The sequence below is a fragment of the Diprion similis genome, chromosome 9 (assembly GCF_021155765.1).
Source record: "Diprion similis isolate iyDipSimi1 chromosome 9, iyDipSimi1.1, whole genome shotgun sequence".
In the NCBI taxonomy this organism is placed as follows: Eukaryota; Metazoa; Arthropoda; class Insecta; order Hymenoptera; family Diprionidae; genus Diprion; species Diprion similis.
In genome coordinates, this window is record NC_060113.1 from 379,267 (window position 1) to 406,746 (window position 27,480).

Here is a 27,480-nt window from a genome sequence, read left to right on the forward strand (position 1 = left end):
AGTAGGCTGCGAGCAACGCATCAAAAGTTACAGCCAAAAAACCAAAAATTTTTGTCGTCATTTCTCTGCTGTTGGTCCGACGCTATTTTTAATGTTATTTCTGAGTTCCTGGGGGTCGAATTACTCTAGGAATGGTCATACAAATCGATTCCGAAAGTAAAAATTTTCGGCTCAGAAAATGAGCAAAAAAGTAAGGCTAACCCCTATGGATTATTGGCGAAAATTTCGACGATTCTGAAAAGTGCTACAATGGATTCTTTAGGGCACTATTTCGACGTAATTTTGCGAGAGAAATCGATTAAGCGCAGTCCCAATAGGCTGCGAGCAACGCATCAAAAGTTACAGCCAAAAAACCAAAAATTTTTGTCGTCATTTCTCTGCTGTTGGTCCGACGCTATTTTTAATGTTATTTCTGAGTTCCTGGGGGTCGAATTACCCCAGAAATGGTCATACAAATCGATTCCGAGAGTAAAAATTTTCGGCTCCGAAAATGAGCAAAAAAGTAAGGCTAACCCCTTTGGATTTTTGGCGAAAATTTCGACGATTCTGAAAAGTGCTACAATGGATTCTTTAGGGCACTATTCCGACGTAATTTTGCGAGAGAAATCGATTAAGCGCAGTCCCAATAGGCTGCGAGCAACGCATCAAAAGTTACAGCCAAAAAACCAAAAATTTTTGTCGTCATTTCTCTGCTGTTGGTCCGACGCTATTTTTAACGTTATTTCTGAGTTCCTGGGGGTCGAATTACACCAGAAATGGTCATACAAATCGATTCCGAGAGTAAAAATTTTCGGCTCCGAAAATGAGCAAAAAAGTAAGGCTAACCCCTTTGGATTTTTGGCGAAAATTTCGACGATTCTGAAAAGTGCTACAATGGATTCTTTAGGGCACTATTCCGACGTAATTTTGCGAGAGAAATCGATTAAGCGCAGTCCCAATAGGCTGCGAGCAACGCATCAAAAGTTACAGCCAAAAAACCAAAAATTTTTGTCGTCATTTCTCTGCTGTTGGTCCGACGCTATTTTTGATGTTATTTCTGAGTTCCAGGGGGTCGAATTACTCTCGAAATGGTCATACAAATCGATTCCGAGAGTAAAAATTTTCGGCTCCGAAAATGAGCAAAAAAGTAAGGCTAACCCCTTTGGATTTTTGGCGAAAATTTCGACGATTCTGAAAAGTGCTACAATGGATTCTTTAAGGCACTATTCCGACGTAATTTTGCGAGAGAAATCGAATAAGCGCAGTCCCAATAGGCTGCGAGCAACGCATCAAAAGTTACAGCCAAAAAACGAAAGACATATCTTCTCAATTTTTCTGCTGCTGGTCTTTGCGTCGCAATTTCTCTGCTGTTCGTCCTACGCTTTTTTGCTCATGTTTTCTGAGTTCCTGGGTGTCCAATTAATCAAGCAAGGGTCATACAAATGGATTCCGAGTCGAAAAAGTATCGGCTCCGAAAATCACGAATAACCTAAGGCTAATCCCTAAGCATTTCTGTTGAAAATTACTTCGACCTGGGATAATGCTGAATTCAATTGATGATGCACTGTATCTCTATTATTTTGCGAGAGAAATATATTTTGCGCAATTCTGACTAGCTTGTGATCATCGCAACATTAGATATTGAAAGACATGAAATCCTTCGAGGGTGTTAAAAGAGGTCGAGACGAAAAACCACCAATCTAATGCTACAAATTTATAGTTCGTAGTTCAGATTCAGAAGTTTATTCAACATGTCCTCATTTTAGTACAATTGTTCAAGTGTCAGTGTGTAGTAAATAATCTCATAAATTACCAAATAGTATTAAAGCTAAACACAAACAGTAATGCGAAAACATCATTGAACATTACACTAGTTATTGGATTGTCATAAGGGGGAACAGAATTGCAATTTGCATCATCCCAAGCAGAATATGAAAAATATTATATTAGTTAGCTGTTATCGTAGTTTTGTAAGTATAGTTTAAGTTCCACACCTCTGTAAGACTCGATATATCATGTTTGATATTGTATTGTCACTATTTCATGCAACCCGCATTGAAATAACCAAGTAAAGAAATAACCAGCTGCGCATTTTTTTCGTATTTCTTCAACTGTTCGTCCTACGATCTGCGGAATCCCGTTTTTCGCAATCCCGAGAGTCCAGGTAGTCCAGAAAGGGTCGTCTGAATTGATCCTGAAACAAATCGTTTTTTACTCAAGAAATTACAAAAAAAAAGAAGGATTTTTTCAGTTCAAATTGTTATGGGTTATAATAGTGCTAGAATTAATTCTTTGATGCACTTTATCGACGTAATTTTGGAAAAGGAATCGAATGCGCGTAGTCCGAATCCAATGCGAGCAGCAGATCAAAAGTTACAGTCGAAAAAACGAAAAATTTCTCTGCACGCTCTCAGCTGGTGGTTACGGCTTAGCATTTTTGCAGTCAAAATTTCAATGACTTCAAATAATGCTCGAATTTATTCATTGATGTCCTACTGCAAACTGATTTTCCGCAACGAAACGAATGCGCGCCGCCCACAGTCAATGCGAACAGAAGATCAAAAGTTGAAGCTGAAAAACGTTTTTTTCGTAATTTTTTATCTGTTGGTACTACCATGTTTGAAATGCCGTTTCTCAATTCATTGGGGTTTTACTAGCCTAAAAAAGATCGCAAAAAACGTGAGGTACACATACTGATTATTACTGCTATATGAACTGCTATGATTCCAATTATTTCTAGGATAGGTTAGGTAAAGTTAGTTGGGTCCAAAGCCCGATAGGTCTGCTAACATAAGACCGCTTATCCCTGTCAGGCACGTTTCTACCAATCTACCCATAATTTTACGGGCCACCCATGAGATCACATTGTTAACTAAGGTTAAGCTACTGCACCAAACATAGCCTAGAAATTACTCGGAAAGACGAGCAGTAGAGGCTCCTACGCTTCGACCATTACGGCTTGCAGATAGAATGGAAGTAAATATTAAGGATGTTGTGGTTCCTGGCGATATTGCGGTAGAAATAATGAAAACAAGTGAAAAGGAACGAGTAGTCCTTGGTCCCGGACTGCGCCGTGACTGTGACCGTGTCCTAGTCACCAAAGCTGGTGTACTGAAGAGGCGAAAACCAGCTATATTTTATGTGGATAGCTATCAGAAAAGGTTAATATTATGAAGTTTCCTATGAACCTTTTAAACTGAGCAATAACGCAAGATGACCGAGCTGATGCATGTTTATCAAATCATTTGATTAATAAATAATATTCGAGCCTGATTCAAGAATTTCCTTCTCGTGCTTTTTCTTGATTGTTGTTACTTTTTGCTTTGTTAGGGGTATCTCTTTAGATGCATTCCAGGAGAAAAGGTTTATAACAATTTATTCATTTTAATACAGGTACGTCCCAAACAGAGGGGAGAATGTCGTTGGAATAGTGACGCAGAAGGCTGGGGACATATACAGAGTTGACATTGGGGGAGGGGAATTGGCGTCTCTATCTTACTTAGCTTTCGAAGGAGCAACAAAAAAGAATCGTCCTGACATTGTCGTAGGTGACGTGATTTTTGCAAAGCTATTGGTGGCCAGCAAAGGCATGGAACCGGAGCTGATATGCGTCGATTCTCATGGGAAGAAGGGCAAGTTAGGTGTCTTGAGTCCAGATGGGATGCTGTTTGATTGCTCCCTGAGTTTGGCAAGGAAATTGCTTCACCCAAGTTGTCAGCTGCTCACATTGCTTGCCAAAGAACAGGCCTATGAAATCGCCATAGGTATGAATGGTAAAATCTGGATGAAGGCCAGATCGGTCCATGAGACAATAGCAGCTTGCAATGCTATTTTAGCTGCAGAAAACACCCCACCAGAAGAAATGCCAGCCTTGTGTTCGAGTATCGCGCGTAATTTACTTCGAATAAGCTAGGGAAAAGACCAATTTCACAGTCTGCTGTACATCTAGATATTTTAAGTATTTTATAAAACATGCGTTCTATTTTTACAATAAAATCTTCCTTCAATATAAGTGATAATTTACTTAGATTTATTGAAAACAATAGAGCACACAACAGTCGGCCCAACAAAAGATAGTGAGAAGAAAAAACTCTGTAAGTTAAGATGCAGTTTTTGGAGACAATTTTTTATTAAAGACCAAAATACTTCAATACCCTCATCGTTTGAGAAGATGAAGACAAAGGATGTAAACAAGGAAAGTAGACGGGCAGGGTACAATATTGAGTGGTTACTATTTTAAAATTAATTATTATTCATCACGTCTATTTGGTTGCAAGTCGTATGTGTGTGCTCTAATTTCTACACGTATTCCAAGTGTTCCTACTCATATTTTAACTGTACTATCCTATTTAGTATCCTAGTATACTTCATTTCACACCCCATTCTTTGCTAAGCTACAGAAATTATGATTTCCATACACAAGTGTAATCAATATTTTTCAATTTCACAAATTTTATTGATAATTTGCTATTAATTTACTGTATATAGTAATATTACGTTAATAATGCACGTCAAGAAGTTTGTCCAGCATTGAAAAAAAGTTGACGTTACAAATTTCAACAAACTTTCCACCGAAATTGGGAAATTAAACCTCGGTAAGAACGCGAAGAATTTAACGTCAAAAATTATTTGAGTAATAGCAGCCAGTCCAACGTTACGCTTGAATATCAATCAAAACGCTATTGGTACAGAATATTATTATATTACCGCAAGTGTATAATTCAAACTAATATAACCATAACGATTTCTCATTGCTGGGCAATTAATTGTAATCAAAGTATATGTATACTGGGTTGTTAAAATTTTGTTCAATTTTTTAGTGTGGTGAAATAGATAATTTGAGTACAGTAGTCACAATAGGGTATAAGGTAGATTAATGGTTAATATTCAATATGTAGTAGAATAGTATAGCATAGCAATAGTATATTATACGTGTATGTATATAAATAAAGTAGTAGCGTTACATAAATAGTAGAGCCAGGTCAACTTCAGAACTTCTCGGGCTTAGGTTTTGGATGAAGACCTCCGTTTGGATAATCATCGTTGTTCCAGAAGAAACTCTCAAGCTAATTACAGGCTGAAGGATTTCAGAAGCGTATATATGGTAATCATTAAAGTCCGTTAACGATGATCGATCAACGATCAAGCTCTAGATAAAAGGTTGTTATTCAACGAGGCTACTGTACCTTGCATGCAATTTATTCTATCAATCAGATACATGTTTTAAATCCGCGACAAAAATATGAAGATAGAAAATCACGTCGAACAAGCGATATGTTGTAACGAAGTTAATTCAAGTGATCGTTTCGTACTAACTGAAGTCAAAACTGGCTCTAATAATTATCATTCCATAATTTTATCATCAAGCTCAAGAGGCCTCAACAAGAGACTCTGAAACCTTATTCCACGTTTCGAATAACTGTCAGGTGGAAACTCTTGCCACAAAAAGGACTGAATTGAATTATTTTTTTCTGAGAATCGCATTGAAATAATCGTGGTCTGTATATCCAATAATATATTATATCAAGGCGTGATGAATTTATTTGCAACTTGATCGCAAAAATACGGAAAGCAGCCAGGGGGTTTTACATTTTGTTACTGGACCGATCGACCTTCTTATTGCGCCACTAATCTGGAACTTACAATTTAGCGAACCAATCGAATCTGCTTGTCTCTTGAAACATTTTTTTCTTACAACCATATCATTGTACACGGTAAATTTCTCTATTCTTATGGCATAAGATACCTCTTCAGAAGCCTCTTAAAGCCGTTTGTAGCCCTTTAATTTGAATACTTTATTACTGTTAAACAATATTATTACAATTACTAATTTATTATACTTTATTATAAATTAATTAAGGATCTCTTAATCGTATATGCTTATGTGTTTTTATAATAGTATGTACGATAGCTTTTCAGCAGCTTACTTCTGTGCCATCCCCATATGGAACTGGACTTTTGTTAATTTTCAGTAGCTTCAGAAACTGGGTGACTAGCGGCATTCCCAAACCTTTACCGTCTGATCCACGCTACCGCTTACCACGTATGGATGGCTCTTGTGAAAATCTAGAATACAAGAGACGATGTATATCATGTCTCTATTCTCATAACCGCTCAAGGGCCAGCCCACTTGTTATTACAATATTCGCTCCAATATCTAATTAAAAAATTGAGGAATCTAAAAAAACTCACCAACAGACGTGCAGAAGTGCATGTGTGCCTCAAGCGTCTTCATGGACCGTTTGTTGCGGGTGTCCCATACCCGCAGCGTCTTATCATCTGATGCACTGACTATATATTTACCACCTGGATGGAACACTATTCCACGCACCCAGTTATCATGCCCTTGGAGAGTGAATAGACATACCCCAGCCCCAACATCCCACACGCGTATTGTCTTGTCCCGGGATCCAGATGCTAGGAAGGGTCCCTCGTGTGCCCCTTTATTGTCTGCTCCAGCCGCGGCGTTGATGGCCCCACGCGATGTTTCCGGGGCCCATGCGATACACTCCACAACATGATCGTGGTCCCTGAGTTCAACCTGTAAGAAACCAAATAAAGTTTACATCATGTTATTTACAGGATTGATTATTTATCAGATAAAAATTGATGGAGGGCATAATTAAGGAACATTTTCAGTACCTTGGTTTCTTTAGTTGCAACGTGCCATACCCTGACAGTCTGGTCGTTCGAGCAGCTTGCAATTAGTTCGCCGCAAGGACTCACCCGTGCCATACGCACCCATTCCCTATGCCCCACAAGCGTTTTTACACAATAACCGGTAGCAACCTGTGACCAAAAAAAATAGAAAATATTAAATCGTTCGTCACATACAATCCTTTTTCTAAGAGAAATATTAAGAAAAATAAGATAACCGCTTTGCGGTGTAAATTTTGCCCCCTACTTCTTACCTCCCACATTTTTATGGTCTTGTCCCGTGAGGCGCTGACAATAAAATCTCCTTGCGGCATGAATGCTACTGAACTAACGTTATGGTCATGCCCGTGCATCGTCTTAATACAGGCAAATGACTGTTGAAAGTCCCACAGCTTGATTGACATGTCAGCGCTGCAGGATACCAAGAGCTTTCCGGTAGTATCGAATGCAATATCTTGAACACTGTCCGTGTGGCCTTTGAGTGTTCGCTCAAACTCGCCGCTTTCGAAATCCCAGACCTAGGGAATATTAATAATTCAAATTGTGCAGGTACACATGAGATACACACGTGGGAGTTATCCAGTTTAAAAGGTTCAAAATCAAGTATATTTAGACGTGATTTGGTGGTATTATTAGGTAAGAATGGTCAAGGAGATCCTACTTGCACATATCATATTAAATTGTGAAACTCACCTTGAGCGTGGCGTCTTCACTGGCAGAAACCATAAGGCTAAATACTGGGTGGAAAATTACTCTGTTTACAGGCGCCCTGTGCCCAGAGAGACAGAACTTTTCAGGTGGCCTCGGAATCCATTCGGTTGGTGATCTCTTACCCCTAGTCGGCGCTCCCTCAATAAATTCTTTTTCTGCCTCTGATAGTTTCGACTCGAGTTCCATGACCTATAAATATGAAATAAAATTGGTTGATTTCATTGTGTAACATTTATGACCTAAGGTATCCAGTTGATGTGAATCGATATTACATGCATACCTTCTTTTGTAGCCTTATGACTGAAGTCCACTTCTTCTCGAGCAACCCACCGTATTTCCGCTCCACCTCACCAGGCATGTCAGCTTCCTTCTTAAACGCTTCCAGGGCATCTTGATATCCGTTGCTACTCAGATAGTCTGCAATCGCCTTGTTTCTGCAATGTAAATGATATTTTTACTCATTTATTATTTTATCTTATTCCTTATAAAGCACCGCAGACTTATACTGTACCTGTTGAGGATATACTCGTGCAATGAATTGGAAATTTTTACCAGCTAGTCTAGTAGGTTGTACGAAGAGGACTGGGGTATTTCAAGTGAATTTTCAATAAATATTCTTAAACTGTAGAGCAATATAAGCATGGACCATCTGCAACTTTTGGCTAGATAAACAAAAGTTTAACTCTCCTCTCAAACTAATCCAAGTAAGTGGACTTTTTGTGGGTAGCGGATATGTTTTGGAAAAGTATAATTTTATCACAAAAAATATTTTTTAATAATATGTATTGTATACTTGATGATGATTCCAGTTTTAAGCTTGCACAAATAAATTTTACGGGTAGAAGGATTTTGCAGCAGCGTAATTTCTTTACATTTCATTAAACGGTATAATTAAAATTTGAAAAAAAAAATTAAATATTCTTATGGATTGGGAAAATCTGAAACAATACAAGATGCAAAGCTCCTATCCATCATACCAAACGTTAAAAAGTGAATTTTACTACAATGGATTTTCGGAACAATTTTGTTATACTAAAACCCTAACTTTAGATCTAACAATAAGTTAAGCCAGGGGTCGAGTTGTAAACCAATCATCGAAAATACGTTTATACTTCCGTCAATGATAAATTTCGGAAGAGATGGAATGGAAATCGGGATAATCACAATGTTCAACTTGAACGTGTGTTTCCCGAATTATTTGGCTTTCCGCTGTGTTCCAACTTGCTTTGAAACCCTTAGGAATGCGTTGGAAAACACCGGCTACCACCTGCGCAATCGATCTGTCTTTATATCCTGCAGCATCAATGAGTAAGCGAAGTATCGTAGTATAATTCCTGTCTACAGGCGGTAAGCACCGGGTGGAAAGGTTGAGGGTGACGTCAGTCAGGGTGGGTGGGTGGGTCGAGAACCACCACGCGGATACGCGGCCGGCGTCGGCGCGACGGCAGAGGGATGAAGGGGAGCGTGTTATTGATCCCTTTCAGGATCGCATCCCTCCGTGACGCCCGCGCACGACTGAATAATAATAAAGTGTGGCTGCCGACTGGATGAACAGGCGGATGGCTAATATAAAACTACTGCAGCGAGATAGCGAGAAACATAGAAACTTACAACTCCTCCCGCTGACGTTGAGACAAGACCATTTTCATGATCCTCGGATGACCTGGATAATCCTTAGTAACTCGGGTGCAGATCGGGGCTTCAAGGACCTCACCGCAAACTTCGGGGCTCCTCCAGCCTCGATTCAGTGCTCTGCCGCGGACGTCATCATCTGTAAGCAGATAATGAAGTCGCGTTGGTTACCCCGAGAAAATCACAGCATCCCCCCTCCTCCTGCCACTCCGGCACGCCATCCGTTCGGTTATTCGCCTAGAGCGATGCGGATAGGATCAGTTTATGAATTAGAAGTAATCAATTTGTGTTGCTCGTTTTATTGTTTACACATAACAATAGGTGTGAATATATTCGAATACATTCGCGAAGAACGCTACGCCGCGTAACTTACACCCCGCATTAGCCGAGCAATTTGATTTAATCCACGCAGTCAATTTTATATAACTAAAATAATATCCATTGACACTTTCACCTGTATCTCGTGTCCTCGACCACCATCCGGCGATCGACGATCGCCAATTCATAAATTAAAACCGAATGAGTAGGGTAACCGCGAAGGTGGGACAAACGAGCGATTCGGTGTCACTCGCCAATTCTTCTTACGTCATGCAAGAATTTTAGCAACGAATGGAACGATTTCCGTACTCCTGGCGCACGTTTCGCACATGTGCGTGCCGTTTAGACTTTTCTGAAGCCTCGGACGCACGACTATTATATCTTAATTCCAATACCCACGTGCCGAGGACAGCCGTTCGTAAGTGCATACATAAAATTGTAAATCGTGAAGAAATATCTCGCAAAAGAGGTTTGGACACAATTTTCACTAACAAACACGTTAGTTTTTATACACAATAATTCCATATTGACTTGCTGACGAGACGGCGTGAAAATCCATGCCAAAAGTTGCAGGAGATGCAAATCGAAGACGAAACATGGACGTGTGCGAAATTCGTAAATTCTCGAGTAAACATTGAAATTTGGAGACCTTGATGACGAGTCGCGGTCTCCGAAGAAGGGCGCCTAGCCGTCGCCCCCGCATGCCACGCGACAATCAATACCTATCCGACAACATCGGATGCGCTGGAAGCAATCGGTACCACGTTCGAAAAAGGAGTTGATTTTTGACGCGAGAGACGACTACTATCAGCAGCTTGCGAATTATCTATGATTCATTTCACGTGGTAGAGGAGAAGCAAAGAAAAAAAAAACTACAACAAATCGCGACACGAAACAATATCCTTTCATTGTTTACAACTCTTTCGATGACGTTATTATCATTGTACACTTGTTATAATCATTCGATGAAGAAATTTTTTAGGTATGTACGTAGATATGGAGGCATAGCGCAAAACAAAATTACCTTCCACCAATAAGGGAGAATTCCGTTGATTGAAGAGCCTGTAACTCGATGCGGGATATTCTGCGGTATGATTGATGAGGCGCAGAAAATTAATAGATGTTTGCAAGCGACAAAAAGCATCAGAATATAGCTCTGGCGACGAACCGCGAGACGCGCACGTTGACAGCGCTAACAGCTGATCTCAGGTGGCAATGGGGAGGGAGGAAGGGAGGGCAGGCTATACGCTGTCAAAATTAAAACGCACACATACTCCGATTCGACGTTTCGAATCGATAAGGGATGTGAAGCGAGTCTTTGCGAAAGCGAAATTGATCTGGATCGACAGAACTACGGACCAAGGGTTCGGTACCACGTTCTTGATAGACGGTCATCTCAATCCAACGTACCGCGCAAGCCATAGCTTGGCGAAAAAATCAATTCCAAGAAGAGAGACGTGAAACTTTGTTCGTAAACCTCTGACAGCGGATCGGGGGCGCAGGGGGAGGCCTGAGATAATTTTCTTTCAGCCCCTTTGCTCGGAGGTAATAAATCTCGAGAGTTGCGATTCGGAGGTAAATTCGTGTGAATATAATCGCAAGAAAAATTAAAGAACCGTTTTGTTGTACATACGCAGACCACGGCCATTTTGATAGGACCCGTTGACGTCTGGCGATGAAAACGTAACGGATTATCGAATATATTCGACTAAAACTACCGCTAAATGTACGCTGAGTCAAACTGGCAGGTCAATACTCACAGTAATCACGACAATTCGGCGTCAGAACGCTTTCGAACTACTGAAAATCACTCGACAACCGGGATACACAAACGTCCGGAAGCTTTTCACGATCACTTCCACAGACCAGACTGCTCGCAAGGTGGCGCGGAGCGCCTCAGGGCGCATGCGCCATCTTTTCTCTTACTCACCCCCAAACTTAGAGCATATACTGCAGGAGGGAGCTAGTCATCCCATCGACCTCCGGAAAAGCGCAGGCGAAGTGACGAGAGAGAAAGATTTATATTGAGGTTACTCCATTTCTCTCACTCTGCATTTGATTGGCTGAGAGCAAACGTATCGACCAATCAGGTGTGGAGCGAAAGAGACAGATTATTAACAGAATATACATCTCTCTCTCTCAATTCTCCGTTACACTTTCTGTACACGCGAAGCTACCTCCAATAATATGTGCTTTAAGCCCCCTGAAGCCGACGAATTCCCCAAGTGTTTCCGGGTATCGCGCGCCATCTTTCCATCGTCGTTTAAATCGATCCTTCGGAGATGTTTTTAAGTGTTGGTTCCAACAACTCCTTTCGAAAATACGATTACTGAATGCATTCGGCAATTAAACTCCTTCGGAAAGTAATGTTGGATAAGATATTCTTTGGTCCCGTACATATCTGCACGTCTTTTCTCCAGTCCCTTCTCCACTGATCTCTAGCGACTCGCCATCTACACTGTTGATCATCACTCTCACCAGCCATCCGTGCCGGCCCGACGGTAGCGACGTAGTAGGCACGTATAGATTCATACATACACGTATGAACAGCAAAACATGCTGAGATTTTCGGTGATTTGTGAACTTTGTAATCCGATTTACATCGTTGCCTTGTCAGTATAAAGACTGTTATAAATACGCGACTCGCCGAGGTCCAAATGTTCTTGTTCTGGAGAGGCTCGATTCGAGTAATAAAGTCGAGTACACGGAGCACCTCTGTACAAGCAGCTAGGTTATACAGCGCTGAACGACTTGAGGAATACGATGCCCCGGTTTCAGCGGACGATAATTTCACCAGCGTACGTCGGGACGAATTCAAATCTTTGAGAATCGCGATATTCGGACTACCGAACGCGGGAAAGAGTACTCTTATTAACCAGCTGATTCATCATCAGGTACAAGGAAAGCATTGAAATGGAATGAAATAACCAATTAAAATTATTGTTGTCGCTAACATATCTGCTATCAACCAGGTATGTGCGGCGTCAATGAAACCGCACACAACCCGCTCGGCATGTCGTGCCGTCCTTCACACAGACACCACAGAGTTGGTGTTTGTAGACACGCCTGGCGTCGTAACGACCCAAGAAGTCAAACGTCTCAACTTGGAGAGTAGCTTCCAAAGTGACCCTGAAGTGGCTGTGAAAAAGGCAGATATTGTCGGTGTTCTCCATGATGTATCCAGATCCCGATTTAGACAAGAAATAAGTCCACAAGTACTAAACCTGTTGAAGAACTTGGATTCTGATACGCCAACTTTATTATTAATGAACAAAGTTGATCAGATAAAGAATAAACGAAAGTTATTAGATTTTGTCCGTCACTTAACTGGCGAAAATGGATGGCCAAACTTTACAGATATCTTCATGTTGTCTGCATTGGAAGGGGACGGAGTCTCAGATTTAAGGGTAAGTAATCAATTATTGTAATGCTGTGATTCTGTATACTATTTCATACGACATTTATTAACGCCATGCTGGAAATTAGGAATACCTCCTTGTTTCGGCAAAACCTCGAGACTGGGAATACGAAAAAGATACTTTAACTGATCAAAAACCAGAAGAAATGATCGTACGTATTGTACGTGGCAGCCTCCTAGATGTTCTTCCTGAAGAAATACCATACAACCTGGATATCCAGATCGAATATTACAATGTCTGCAAGGATGGGAGCATCAATACCGTTGTTTTGATCGATTGTCCCACTGAACGATTGTACAAGTTGATTCTTCGTAAAATCACAAGCAAGTTGAAATATATAGCTATGAACGTAGAACAAGCACTAAGTAAGAATCTTCAACAGACCGTCAGAGTAAAATTGGTTTTCCAGCCAAAAAAAGTAATTAGTAAAAGTAAATAAGTAGGTATACAATTACGTAATAGCATCACCATGTATATAGGAACAGCAAAGTATTGATTATTCTTTTATATCTCCTTGTACACTCCGTGGCAGTTCAATAAACTCTACCAACTGCATATGATTCGATTTCGATTTAGCGGCATCGATTTTTCCCCTCCAACTGCTCATCTTACAACTAGCCGTTATATACTTGTGATATTATTGTTATTTAGATTAGGGAAAGCGAAATCTGTGTCCTTGAGGTTTTTCGCTATCCACTCGTCCGCATCTGCCTCGAGCTCAGGTGTAAATGTATCCATCCATCCTCCAGTCTGTCCTTTCCGTATAAAACTCGTGTTCGCTATAACGCCGCACTCTTTCAATTCGGTCCCGTTTACGGATGGATTTTTTCGAAAACTATTGAAATCCAAGTAATCAACCAGACTGAGTATCTGTTCCCGAGTCAGGCTTTTGCCCAAGAATTTGGCAACCTTCACGATGGTTCCGGGTAAATCCTATAAAGGTTAAATCGTAGTTAAACACCAAAATGTGGAACACTGCTCAATGTTAAAACATACCATGTTCATATCCTCGTAATAAAGGAAAAGCAAATTCGGGTGTGTCCTCAATGCCCAAGCTTCCTTCAAATGCTCCCAGTATGGTGACCACGTTGCTGAAAAGTGAAAGTCAACGGTAAAAGCCTATGACTTGGCATTTTTGTCTTGGAATTCCTGGAGAATTTTCGAAAACCTAAAGAAAGTGACTAAACACTTTGAGAAAGTGCCAAACTTGTAAAGCATACAAATCACAAAACGACGACGCGCTTACCGTCCGAGCCAACGCTAAATACACGTTCCGTTAACTCATATTTGTCGATAATATTATGTATATGTCTTCTTCGCGGAGAAAGAGTAGTTATTATTTTGAAACTCACTTAAATCGTTCCTGAAGCACTCCCAAAACGCTGGGAAGTCACCAACGTACCCCTGGGTTTTGAAAAGTCTGTTCAAATGAAACCAGGAAACTGCAACATCCTTCGGATTTCTGGCAACGTAGAGAACCTGCACTCGCAATATTTCAACAAGATTGAAATGAACGATCTCGACCGAAAGCGTACAGAGTGGAAAAAAATGATGTGTCACCGTTCATTAAGAGATGATTCTTCAGGTCGAGATCGGTGCAAATTCTGAAAGATATGCTCCCGCGATATTGATCTTGATCTTGATTATCAAGGTCAAATAGGGTCAGATAAATTTACGATACAAAAAAGTTCTACTAGCTGAGAAGAACTAATTCGATAATACTCGAAAAAAATTACAAATCGGCATTCCACCGAAATGTTAAATTATCTAGCGAATTCTCGTTATCTGTCAGTTTGACAAACGAATTTTCAAGTCTCTGGTACACAAGTTATGACCTAAGTGGTAAAAAAGCGTCTTTAAGGCTAACAGAAAATGATACATAGAAAACCAAGGAACGTCAGATGGAACATGGCTGACGGACACAAGTATTCAGATGATCTTGACACTTTGTTAATGTTTCTATTTCTGTTAGTCTTGAGGACGATAATTTTACCACTTATTCTCAGGTCATAACTCATGTACCACAGTCTCGAAAATCCTTTTGTCAAACTGACAGATGACGAGAGTTCGCTAAATAATCTAACAACCCGTTGGAATGTCGATTTGTAATTTTTTCCTAATTCTATCGAATTTTTTATACGTTCAAAGACCGTTTCCTGTAAAAACGACTTACCTGCGAGCCATGGTTCCTCTCAGTGATTAAAACTCTTTAGCATCATAAAATTTTTTATCCCCATTTGACCTTGACAATAAAGATCAAGCTCTATTTCGCGGGGGCATATCTTTCAGGGTTTTGGCCGATTTCGACCTGAGGAATCATCTAGTCAAACGGCGGCCAATAACTTTTTACACCCTGTACAACGATCATCGTGTAACTGACCTTGCACCCAACGTCGAGCAGGCCAGGCAGCAAACTGAAGGGGAAATGTGATTTAATGAATCTCGGGGATGGTGCATCCTTGAAGAATTTGTACCCAGGCACCGCGACTTGCCTACAACGCGCTACCATTACTGGATCATCTTTTACAGCATCAACGAGTTCCTCAATCACTTCGGGATGCGCACATAGGCTTAGCCTGGAAGAAAACGACGGCGAATCAGTTTCAATATCCACTTTGCAGCACCTACCTAAAACCATCTGCATATAGAGGAAAACGAGAACGAGTTGGCCTACTCAAAAAACGGAAATCTTGTCGTCAGATCCACTTTTCGCGCTGTCTCGAAGTCCAAGTCGTTAGATATCAACCACACTAGTTCCTGGGTCCAGGTGGTTCCTGATCGACAAGCCAAATGGTTGATTACAGTGTTTACGCTCTAGTCGTTTCCCGTAATAATGAAGGGGTAAAAACGGAATACCTGATCTTGGGAAAGAGACGACCCAAGTATCACTCGGTCGAGCTTGGAAGTTATAGAAATGTTTTCCTTGTTCGACGTATTGTTGTGGAAAAAGCCACTTCTTCTCACCGACTTGAACCCATCCAGTTCTTTCGCCACGAAACAAAGACAGCATTCTTTCGGTTTTTTTTGGGTCTAAACGCTGATACGCGGGCGGCTCGCGACTCATTTTTTAAGCGTACGTAGCTAAACACGCAACACAGGCTGTGCGAACCGTTTTTCACTATCCCCGGTCTATCTAGGACTGAACAAGATGCTCTACACGACTTTCATTTTAGCTTAGAACCCGGGCTTCGAATCTCGAGTGTTAAATGAATCTTCTAGTTTCACAGAGATACGATTGGTGTGACTAATAAATGCAAAAGCGCAGTTTACACTCGTAATTGGTCGATCAAAATGCAAACTCAATCAGTTCGTTGCTACAGTTGGTTTCATTCGGGGTTGAATTTCTCGATTTCTTAGCAGCGATGCGAACTTGAAAGATTAACAAACGATACTGAAATTTGACGGTGGAGTTGATGGCATACGGGTCATTATGCTACTTTCACCAGAAAGAAATTTTCACTTTCGCTACCAGCTGAAGTGGGGCCTTCTGTTCATCGTCGTATGCGCAATATCATTCTGTCATTATTTGCATCATGTCGAAAACATTCTCTCTTCTACCCAACGGAATTTTTCCGTCCATTCGATTCAGACTGTAGTGAGTGCGGTGGAAGAGGTAACGGATATTTGTCAAGACGGAGGTGCGCTTGAACACACAAGTCACTTGCAGTATCTTGATCAGCAATGAATATGTGCAAATCGCTATTACATTACTGTTAACGATATAATTCTCGTAAACGAAACTTAAATTAGAAGCAAATAAATTGCAAAATATGATATACACTTTGACTGAGATTATTCCGCAGAATAAATACACAAATTAGCAGTATGTTAAATGCTAGACGTGAGATACACTGCTTATATTGCTTAACTTACTGTATAATCGTTACCGATTTGGGCTTCATTACTTACGATCATTAGAGAATTCAGTGGAGAATTTTTGCGTGGCTATTGAATGTACCAAGGCTGTTAAGACTCCCTACCATTGTTTCAAATAGATTTTCGCATTTTCTTGGATACTTTCATTACAATTACAATGTATATATGGGCGGGTCTAGTTCATATCGTCCGTCCTCCAAACCTCGACGCTTCCAATGTTTTTCGTTTTGGGATTGTGCTATACTGCGTGACAGTAATTCTGACTTGGAAAAAAAAATTTCCGATTTTCTTTGCGGAGTTTTCAGCAAACTACGAAATACGAATACGAAAATGACGCTCAAAAATTGTGTAAACAAACTAACTTTATTTAGGAACTTTCAGTTACAGTCTCAGGGTAAATCAGTCTTTTAGTTACAATATATTGACAATTCACACGCCGGAGATTTCGACATCATCGTGCTAAGAATTGACGTGATTGTTTCGCCATTCGAAAATATAGAACGCCGGCAAAATTGTATTTAAACTGCGAGTTAAATTATCAATTAAAAAGAGGAACCAAACAAATAGTTCTCAAATTGAACGTGATAGGAACTAAAAACATTCGGGTCTCAGTACATTCTCGGTAATAACCGTATTACCCTCGTTTTGAAAAGCGATTACATTGGTATTTGGGATTGGGAATACTTCTACTTCACCGAGTTGTAGAACTTTGCCATTCTTGTCGGATTTGAATTCCTCTTTGTCTTGATCACGTATGAAATCGTGTGAAGCTCGTAGGTTCGAGATCGATTTAAACGATGTAGAATCATCAGTCCTATCCGATAATAAGTTTATCTTCATCACTCCTAGGTCAGTCTCTGTTTTTTCATCAGTCTTCATTTTTTCATCAGTCTTCGAATAAGTATCCGATTGCGTTGTAGCAGTTTGTATAGCGGGCGCTTCTGGTACCGAGATGGATTTGGTATTCGTTACAAATGAACTGGTAGCACCCATTTGGTCCATCCACGAATTCTTCATTTCCGGATTAGAATTGAATACCTCGCAACGTCGTGTATGGATTCGCATATTGTCCTTACGGTTGAAGAGTTTATTGCAGCCAGGACATGGATATCTGAAATAAACCGTTGAACAATACTCGTTGTAAGTATAGGATGGTCCGAATAAATATTAGGTTTAATTTTCAATCTTCACTTATTTCTACAATACTTGTTTTTATATTATATGTATGCTCATGAATATGTAAGTCCTTAACATTATTGTGCATCGCCTGAGGGGATCCATCCCAAGGCTCAGTAAAACAGCAGTTTGTCTACGTAACATTCCACCCGCAGTCAAAGTACTCGTCGATAAACTACGTATTGTATTTGTTAAGGCATGTTTCTACTAGTGTATTTTATATTTTCTGTTGCTAAATGTTTTTCTTCGTGGTTTGTAAGTATTTTGTCGCGAGAATGTGTTATCGACAGGTATCTTTCGCAGTTGTTTTGGATGTTTTTCCGTTTTCATTTAGGTATTACAAACAACAGAGGACTTGTAAATATTCTTTATTTGCTACCGAGTTGAAAGTATTCTACTACCAAACCTAAGATATTAATGTAAAAGGGAAAATAAAACTTTGGAAAAAAATAACTGAATTTTCTTGAAAAGCTCACCTTTTGCCCATATGCACGCTCATATGGGCCGAGATGTGGGATTGTTGGGCAAAAGACTTTTGGCACAATTCGCACTTGTACTTTCGAATTCCTTGATGCTTGAGGATATGCTCCTTGAGCATGTGTTTACTTTTGTAGACGTTTGAACAAAGTGGACAACTATATTTAGCTGCAGAATGTACCTGTGATTGCACAACGGTCTTGGTAAATTCATTTTCATTCATTTCGTTCATATTTTAGGGATGTATATGTATATAAATGAATAAATTTACATTTTCGTGGTTGGTTAAAGCTTTTTTCGACCGGGTTCGTACACCGCAAACACTGCAAACGTAATCCCGCGTGTGAACCTTGTCGTAATGCTTTTTAAGGGCCTCTGCATTGCAAAGATATGTGGAGCAAAGCCTGCACATCAAACTTCTATCTTTGTTGTGCACAATCATGTGCGCTCGCATTCTGCAATTTGAGAAAAATTTCTTGCCGCAAACCTCGCAGGATATATCCTGTAAAATATGGATGTAACTTATAGTACATGAGACAGAGCTTTTCCTGAGTTCAGGAGCATGGGAATAAGGCTCGGTAATTTATGAATACGTCGACGTGTTACACTAGTATCAAGTATTCCTTCATATACTCACTTTCGCGGGTTTGTGGGTAGTTTTGTGATAACTCAGCACCTGCCTGTTGGAAGTGGCGAAGTCACAAACTTTGCATTTGTAAGGTTTTGCACCCGTATGAGAATTAATGTGTTCCTCCAGCAAGACTGCAGTGCCGTAACGTTTCTCACATAGATTGCAGTGGAATGGTTTAATCTTTAAATGACGTTTTCTTATGTGACAGCGAATGTTGCTCACTGTAAGTGTGACAAAGTCGCACGATTTGCAACAATACGGCTTCATGTTTAGGTGACCCCAAACATGCACCTGTTGGATTTGTTACAGTATTATAGAAGATTTTTTAGTCACATGTAGATGCTGGACAAGTTAGCAAGAAAGAAGTAGTTAAGTACCTGGCATTTGTCCATTCTCGGGTATATCTTTTCACATATTTCGCACTTTGCTCTCACTTTGTCTAATATCTTTATGTTTCTATGAACTTCCTCGTCGTTGACTACACCCATGTTTACAGTATACAGAGTTTCTATGATCTCCTTCTGCTCGTTTGTTATCAGTTCGGTAAGTTTACCGAACCGACCCTCAGACTTTTTTCGTCTATCCTGATAACCAGCAACATTTCGTTTACTATGCTTATTTGATTCTTGCGAATTATCGTCCTTCGACGAATCTATTAAAGACAACGGCGCTTCAATGATCTTCGACTCATTAGTTTTACAATTTACTTCATCGTTTGACGAACCTACCACTATTTGTGTTGTCGTTGTAAGATCGTCATCGCTTTTCGTTTGAATATCCTTTACCAATTTGATCACTGAGTTTCTCACCAGCAAAGCTGTTGTGGAATTCTTTTCATGCCCAACATCTTGTACAGAATTAATTTTTGAAATATTCTCACCCAGTCCTTTCATTGTATCATACTTCCAGGATTGTGTTTCTTCAGCCTCGTCGCCAGGTTGGGGACTTTTCTCAACTGATTCCGCGCCTACTTCTCTTGAAGAACATTGTGTGATTGACATTGCCACACAAGTTTGTAATCTAACAAATTCCTCACCTCGATTCGCGGACAAATTCGAGGTCTCATTTTTTAGCACATTCGGTACATTGTTAGATTCGTTAATTTTATCCCCAGTCAATGTAGTAAGTTGCTCATCGAGTTTCTCGAAATCACTCTCATTCTGAGAATTGTCCGGGGAACGTTTACCACCAAATTTAATAATCCCCTTTCCAGCTCTATCTGTAGTTCTGATATCACTTTCCATCAAACTCTTCTTCCTCGAAGTTGAACATGCTAGATCTTTGCTTTTATTTTTTTGCGTTTTTCTATTACCACAGTTTTTCCGCCCGATTTTTGTGACTGTAGCGTCTCCTTGGCCAAGACCATTGTAACTTTTTCTACGGGTTTTTATTGTCGGAGAATTACGCTTCCATGGCAATGCCGCTGTATGTTTTTCATTAGGCAAAGTCCTCTGATTCTGACACTCTGAAATTTCCAATGAACATGCCGTTACTCTGTTCTTCCTTAAATCGCCAATATTTTCTAAAGAGACGGTTGCATGTTCAAAAACCTTGTTCTCGTCTTTAAGTATCTTGACTTTATCTAATTGTTTCTTCTGAATGCGACTGCTCTTTCTTTTCACAGACTGTTTGTTGTGATATTCAAAAATTTGTTCTAGGGGCCTGTCTTCTTCGAACTTTACGTCTTCTGTGGTGGGCAAGACTTTTGATTTAGTTCCATCAGGTCTAATCAAGCTGTTGTTAGGCGAAATATTTTCTTTATCAACTTCTGAATATACTCTAACATCACGTTCGGTCAATTTTTTTGTTCGTTTTTTCTGAAATTAGGAAAATGGTGTGATTCGGTTAATTGACATAAAAACAATATGTAACTATCTAAAGGGATATTGAATATATATTGTATGAACTTACAGCTTGTAAAAGTTGTTGTTGTGTTTGATGACATTTGGTGTGAAAATCGCTAACAAATTCCAGGGTGCCTATACATCGCATGCAAACTTTCTTTGACAATCCATCATCCTTCTTGATCTATAAAAATAAAATCCGAGTTGAAATCAGTTATACAAATATATTTAATAATATAATAAAGACGTCGAATAAATATCAGGGTTCATAGAATTTCTTGTGGGGTATTTGAATATACTTACATAATAAATTAGATAATTACACTTCCTTTACTACCTGTATTTCTTTTTCATTTTTTCTTTATATAAATCATGAAAGAAAAATTTTCGTTTAGCTTAGGATATGGGTAAACTGCGAGCTAACTAAAATCCAGATGGTATTCAGCTTGTTATTCCAGAAGCGCAATCCAGGGACGGATATGTAGATGGATTATGTTTTTGTTGAACAAATTGTAAACCGAAAATTCGAATATGTCATTTTGGCTTAAAATGAGGTGAATTTTGCTTTTATTTCGAGTCGTGGAAGGGGGCAACCCATGCCTATGTTATGATTATAAACGATATTTTCGGTGTTTCAAAATATCATTCTTTATTTATAATCTTATCAAATAGAACAGATATTTTTTTTAGAGGTACTCTGCTATTTTTTAATTCAACAAGTAGTGTTAATGGTTTCAGATAAACAGTCTTATTGGGTAACTCAAGTAGATATATAAAAAAAAATTCATGGAAAAAATTTGTTGTTATTAACAATAATTGGAAGCTGAACTGACAATGAGTGTGGGTTGTTTTTTTTATTAACGTAATCTTAAAAAATTAGCTGTACCATCATTAATTATTTCTACTCATTTCGATAAAGATAACGTATTAGGGTTTCATTCAAAGTTCAATTGAAAAATTATTTTGTACAAATTAGTTGCTTTCCATGTTTACATTTCTTCAACCATTTATGTCAACGGTCAAACACATGCAGAACTTTTGTATTCAAGATTAAATACACAATATCGCGCTATCTTTGTCGAAATGAATAGAAATATATGATGCTATAGTATTGCAAATTGCTTAATGTTATTTAAAAGAAAATCATAATATAATCACTTCAGCTCTTCCTTAATAGTCGACCTTAACCGATTCGTTCATAAATGTTACTTTGATAAGGAGTTACCCATTTTTCGCCAGATGGCATAAGAAATGCATCAAAATTTTTTTTTTTTGGATAATATGAATTAGCATAAAGTTGATGCTGTTTACTCATTTCCAATTACACGAATGTTTTCACAAATCGACAACCAGGCCGTTTTCTTAAGTTAAAGGCACCTGCATACATGTCTAATTGATTATCATAAATCTCCTGTGAACTTGTGCATCAAATAATCAATATGAATGTATAAATTGGACTGTTTATAACAAACATTTTGATCTTTGTGACACCAGCTCCGGAGGTTTAACGCAAATACTTTCATAAAACAATGATTACTGTATAATATTTATCTCATACGGTTTGGAACTTTCTTAAAGTTAATTCTAAATGTAGAATTTTCAAAAATATATATTCGCTCGTTACTCTCTCAGTATAAAAGTCACAAAAGTAGTCTTATACATCCCTCTTAAAATTTCATTTAAATTAGTTAGATAATCAGTGGAAAATGTTTTATTTTACAACAAATTTGAAATTAGTAACGTTAATATAATGAATTATTAATTAAAGAAAATAAATAAATCACTGATTTCCAACTTTACAATGGCTTTGAAGGTGTTGAGTTTTTAGGATCCATATGTAGAGCTCTATTAAGGTTTACTGAATTTCAATCAGTATCAAAGTTACGAAATAACGATTTTTCGGAAAATACATTCTTACATAAACGTTACAAATTTCAAACTTATACTTTACATCGAATTTTTGAGAATTTTCATTACGTCACGTGTTTGTGACACCTCACTTTGGAAGCCCTACAGATTTTTAGTCGCGACTTACGATTTGCCAAAAATATCTATTAATGTTTCTTCCAGTCTGCATAATTTCATTGGAATTTTTTGCCCCGCGGTCAATCTTTTCTACAGTTAGCCCATCTCTCTGGGTACAAACTTAAAGGGCAAAACAGGAATAAAGATAAGGTCTGTTTACTTGGCACTTTAGTGTAAAACCAAACTAGAATCCAAGTTTAAACTATTTTTCGATCGGGGTTGCAGGATCGACATTATCCTTAGCAGCACCCTTGGTTCCCTTTTGCTTATCCTTTGGCTTGGCGCTTGTAGGCTTAAAGTGCCGTTTCCTATGCACCTTCATGTTATCCTGTCTGTTGAAACGTCGTCCACAATCAGGACAGGGGTACTTTTTTTCTCCATGGACATGTCTGTGGGCTGCCAGATGACTCGCCTGAGCAAACGTTGCACCACACTTCTGGCATACATGTTTACGAAGGCCCTGATGTTTCGATAGATGCTCACTCAAAAATGTCCTGGAAGCATATTTATTGTTGCAAACCGGGCAACTGAACGGCCTTGGATTTTTGTGCTGAAGCACATGGCTCTTGTACTTTGACTTCACTTTGAACTCTTTGCCGCAAACTTCGCAGACATGGGTTGCAGCATGACTGGACTTGATATGGTCGTTTAGTACGGATAGGCTAGAGTACAAATTGTAACAGAAATGGCATCGGAAATTCCTCCGATTCTTCATATGAACGCTGGCTATGTGGCTCAGCAGTCTCGTGCGAAACGGAAACACGTTGCCACAGTACTCGCAAGCAAGATTCTGGGAGGGTAGGTGAGACTTAGCATGCATTTGTAATGAAACTTTGTGGTGATATCGAAGGCCGCACTCGTCGCATGCATATGGCTTTATGCCTTGGTGTACGTTCTCATGTTCTGTGAGGTCAAATTTAGACCGCAATCTCCTTGGACACTTGGGACATTGGAAGGGCCTTGGATTTGTATGGGTGGACCTGATATGCTTCAGAACATCAGACTTGCAGACAAATTTAGCTGGGCACAGAGTGCACAAGTACTGTTTGATCCCAAGATGAGTTTTGACATGAACGATACACTTGTCCTTGCGGCTGTACTTTTTTCGGCACAGCCGACAAATGTAGCGTGATCGCTTTTCCACAATTGTCTGCTCAATGTTTTCATCCACGCTAATTTCTTCTCCGTCCATACGGAAGAGGTCTTCCGGATTCCGTCCAGCTAGTAGCCGTGCCTCAACATCCCCATCTTCATCCTCCTTAGAGTTTGTTCGGTTGAATACTTTGTCAACAATAGCACGAATCTCTGAGCCGTTCTGATTTTCGAGGAGTTTTACTATAGCCCCACGATCTACCATGCATGAGCCCTGATCAGGAAACACCTTGGCCAGGACAGTAACACAGTCGGTCTTTTGTTTGTGACGCAACTCAATGATGAAGTTAATGTCCTCATTACAACCATTCATGCCTGTAGATTCTTTGACTGTAACTTGCATATTCTCTGAATTTGCAACAGTTGTAAGAACCTTGTTTAAGGCAGAAGTAGGAATCTGTATCATATCACCACGCTCCTGGGATGAGTGAGACTCCTCTGAATTCTGGCAACCCACTGAGCTAATACTTTCGGCGGTATTGCCGTGGCTTCGTAGCCTATTTGCAATTGGTGCATTCTGACAGACTTCATTTATGTCATATCCAAGTGTACCGTTGTTTGTACCACTGCTGCTGCTGCTGTTATTACTATTACTACTACTAGTATTACTACTACTACTACTACTACTGTTACTTTTACTAATTGGCTGTTGAGTATTTTGCAAATTATCGCATGGAGTTGTAATTGTTGTTGCTGTTTTTTCCATTAAATCCACCAAAGTATCAACTTCAGGTTGCTTCATAGGCAGATTTGTGGCTGATGTTTCAACGGAATCTTGGTCAATTGATATACCAGTGTCTTCAACGATAGGTGAAATTTGGCCATCCAAAGATAGACTTTGATCGGAGTCTTTGGAAACGACATCTTCGCCTGGGGGATTTTGATTTTTGTCGATGTTATTGTTGTTCATTGGCAAAGACGGAGTATTGTCGTTTTTCACTTCATCCTGCAGACAGAGCAAATTAAACGTACGAGGACACTGAGGTGCTCGAAGTACCCACAGAAAAATGTGTACATAATCAAAAATTATAGGGTTTTACACAAAACCACCAAGACTTTATTTGCAGGCACCGTTTGTTTTGGACTCTGCAAGCTAATCAATGTTACCATGCACAGGAAGTGAAGCAAAAAAGCAAGGGATGATTCCTTCATCTGGAATAAGTAGAAATATCTTGGTAACATACTATAAAGTGCAAAATAGCTCAATCTTTGATGCTCCTGGTTTGGCAACATTGAGCAGAATGCCTCAGTGTGAAAGGTACGTGGCTAGAAATGATTTTTAATTCCATTGTGCATTGAGTCAAAAACAAAAGTAGAAAATATATAAAATGTACCGCGAGTCCATTCCACACGGCGAGAAAAATTTCAAGTAGAACACGCAGTTGCAATCAAATGTATCAGATATAGAGTAATAGAGCGGCAGAGCTATAAGGATTTAGCTAGTGTTACAGTGAAAACAATATATATGACTTACAACGTCAGTGGGAGATGGCCAATTGAAACGATCGCGCAACAGTTGTTGGGTGCGAAGGCATTCCTCCTGAAAATCGCAAACGAATTCCAGCTTGCCCAGGCACTGTACGCAGATCGCCTTGGGCAGCGGGTCCCTCTCATCTATCTGCGATTCAAACAAAAATTCTAAGGCTTAGGTATATAGCGAGTAAACAGAAACCGAGTAATAATAAAAGACTTAGGAATCAATGAATAAATTTTTATGTGATGAAAATAATATGAAAACCAATAAGATATATTCATTTTCTCGACAAGGACAGAAAACAAAACTGACAAAAAGAATTTTTTTCAGTATCTTTGTTGTGTTCTGTGCTGTCCTAATAATTTAAAAATAATTTAAAAAGGAAAAGATTAAATAAGGAAACTTTCTTAACTTGATGAGTCACATAATAATCGATACTCCGCATCAACTCGATAAACGTATAGTACGCATAAACTTTTTTCTCCAAGACTATTGAGATATCCATGAATTACATATAAATTCACGCAATTAAGAAAAGATGGTGCAATTGAAATAGAATACTCCTAATTCGGCAAGACATGTGCATGTTGGTGTGCAGTTGAGCAAACTATAGACACATTTTAAAATATCCAACCAGGCTGAGGATATAAAAATCTTCTCAAACGAAGCAGTACATATGAGCGACGTAATATTTTAAAAGCCTACCGCTCTATACTCTATTGAAAACAATAAAAGTTTACATGATTAAAGTCTAAGCTTACAGCTACAAACAAAGGACGTACCTGCTGTGACACACATGGTATGTGTCAGATTATAAAATAGTTTCAACAATTCTCACTCACACAGAGGCCATGTTTTACAATTTTCACAACTAGTCGCAGACTTGAAAGGCATCATCACAACGTTAAATAAATCATTCTATTTATACCTTAACGGCTAGATCCGGATACATAAAAAAAAATATGCAATATGTTTAAATACTATTTTTTACGCAAAAATGATGGGGTGCAATCGGACTTCAGTCTTCAGATATCCTATTGCATTAATCATTATCCATGGAATCGAGTATCAGCAGTGTTTCGATTTTCTTGATGATTTTGGTGTAGAAAAAAAGGGATTTAAACCCAGGATCATCCACGTGGGTAATTGATCGAACACCGCCTTCAACGGTTTTGACCAGCCGATAACAACATTGGACTTCGGGCAGTTAGTGTGGGTATTCAAGTGTGAATTGAGGTATACAATTACCAAAATGTTGATTTTCGTGTGAATCTTCAAGCCCAGGTATCTCTTGGTCCCTTCCTCTCCAAATACGTCAATGTAGATGCTCTCGCACTGCCCGCAAAGCCTGCAGATCTGCGCCTCCTCTTCCAACGCCATTTTCGTTGTTGTGTACGCCGACATGGGACACCGATCAGACGACTTGAGAACCCGAGAAATGTTGAAAAATCATCAGGAAGAGAACCGATGACATCAAAGGAAACCACTAATCCCTAAACCTGCCATTACTAAAACACTGGAAATATTATTGTTACATACACTACTTTTAAAATAAAAATAAAAATAAAAGGAAATAACGCGGAACAAAAGTAATTGATCTTGGTGCCGACTCGCTGCGGCAGACTGCACTCTTTTGCACGGTCAACGCGTTTCGCCACGGCAAGGGGGTGAAGAGGATCAGCCAATCAGGCTACAGCACAGAATTGTGAACTGTTGTGAAGCATGGGAGTGAATCGTATATGCCCAGACGTTGAATAGTCACGCAAAAGATGGAAGAGCTACATCTATCGATAATACATAGGATGCGTTCCGAAATTAACTGCCGGTGTTATCAGCAAACTCTTTATCTCTTTTGCGCTACGGAGTTTGTGCCTAGCTTTGTCTCTGTCCTAGGGAGTTTTCAGTGCTGCTAGCTAGTTTCGGAATGCACCCATAGTACTAAAAATCTAGTAATACCATGAGTATTAAGGGTGCGTTCCGAAATTAGCTAAACTCTCTGGGATAGAGGCAGAGCTAATCAAGAAGTCGGTAGCGCAAAAGAGGTAAAAGATAGTTGACAGCACTGGAAGCTAATATCGGAACGCACCCAAAGACAGACCACTGTTACCA

At 39.4% G+C, this 27,480-nt stretch overlaps 5 protein-coding genes across 8 annotated transcripts; 2 read left to right on the forward strand and 3 right to left on the reverse strand.

Moving 5' to 3' along the window:
• The first annotated feature begins 2,819 nt into the window (after nt 1–2,819).
• On the forward strand, nt 2,820–4,503 carry LOC124410573 (exosome complex component RRP40). Its single transcript, XM_046889053.1, has 2 exons — nt 2,820–3,140; nt 3,373–4,503. Exons 1-2 carry the CDS (start codon nt 2,950–2,952, stop codon nt 3,890–3,892), a joined length of 711 nt encoding a protein of 236 aa, XP_046745009.1. The 5' UTR covers nt 2,820–2,949; the 3' UTR covers nt 3,893–4,503.
• On the reverse strand, nt 4,212–11,169 carry LOC124410566 (lissencephaly-1 homolog). 3 transcript variants are annotated; one of them, XR_006929608.1, is made up of 9 exons: nt 11,058–11,169; nt 8,959–9,216; nt 7,628–7,781; nt 7,330–7,536; nt 6,891–7,154; nt 6,622–6,768; nt 6,172–6,520; nt 5,907–6,045; nt 4,212–5,045 (listed from the first exon to the last, which is right to left on the reverse strand). XR_006929608.1 is itself a non-coding variant. In XM_046889046.1 (8 exons), exons 2-8 carry the CDS (start codon nt 8,994–8,996, stop codon nt 5,972–5,974), a joined length of 1,233 nt encoding a protein of 410 aa, XP_046745002.1. In that variant the 5' UTR covers nt 8,997–9,216; nt 11,058–11,169; the 3' UTR covers nt 4,212–5,971. The 3 variants fall into 3 exon arrangements, 2 of the variants coding, with proteins under 2 accessions (XP_046745002.1, XP_046745003.1); XM_046889046.1 differs by having other exon boundaries at nt 4,212–6,045; XM_046889047.1 differs by having other exon boundaries at nt 4,212–6,045; nt 8,959–9,118; nt 11,058–11,167.
• Nucleotides 11,170–11,775: 606 nt separating this feature from the next.
• LOC124410568 (GTPase Era, mitochondrial) lies at nt 11,776–13,287 on the forward strand. The gene is made up of 3 exons (XM_046889049.1): nt 11,776–12,191; nt 12,270–12,704; nt 12,784–13,287. The coding sequence occupies exons 1-3, from the start codon at nt 11,955–11,957 to the stop codon at nt 13,153–13,155; spliced, it is 1,044 nt and encodes a 347-aa protein (XP_046745005.1). The 5' UTR covers nt 11,776–11,954; the 3' UTR covers nt 13,156–13,287.
• LOC124410569 (sulfotransferase 1A3) lies at nt 13,191–15,933 on the reverse strand. The gene is made up of 6 exons (XM_046889050.1): nt 15,573–15,933; nt 15,391–15,490; nt 15,097–15,292; nt 14,069–14,195; nt 13,713–13,807; nt 13,191–13,649 (listed from the first exon to the last, which is right to left on the reverse strand). The coding sequence occupies exons 1-6, from the start codon at nt 15,778–15,780 to the stop codon at nt 13,338–13,340; spliced, it is 1,038 nt and encodes a 345-aa protein (XP_046745006.1). The 5' UTR covers nt 15,781–15,933; the 3' UTR covers nt 13,191–13,337.
• Nucleotides 15,934–16,939: 1,006 nt separating this feature from the next.
• Nucleotides 16,940–26,994, reverse strand: LOC124410545 (zinc finger and BTB domain-containing protein 11-like). 2 transcript variants are annotated; one of them, XM_046889007.1, is made up of 7 exons: nt 26,620–26,994; nt 20,788–20,904; nt 19,254–20,693; nt 18,883–19,167; nt 18,517–18,747; nt 18,245–18,426; nt 16,940–17,703 (listed from the first exon to the last, which is right to left on the reverse strand). In XM_046889007.1, exons 1-7 carry the CDS (start codon nt 26,773–26,775, stop codon nt 17,184–17,186), a joined length of 2,931 nt encoding a protein of 976 aa, XP_046744963.1. In that variant the 5' UTR covers nt 26,776–26,994; the 3' UTR covers nt 16,940–17,183. The 2 variants fall into 2 exon arrangements, with proteins under 2 accessions (XP_046744963.1, XP_046744964.1); XM_046889008.1 differs by lacking the exon at nt 26,620–26,994 and adding an exon at nt 21,024–21,299.
• Between the last annotated feature and the right edge of the window lie 486 nt (nt 26,995–27,480).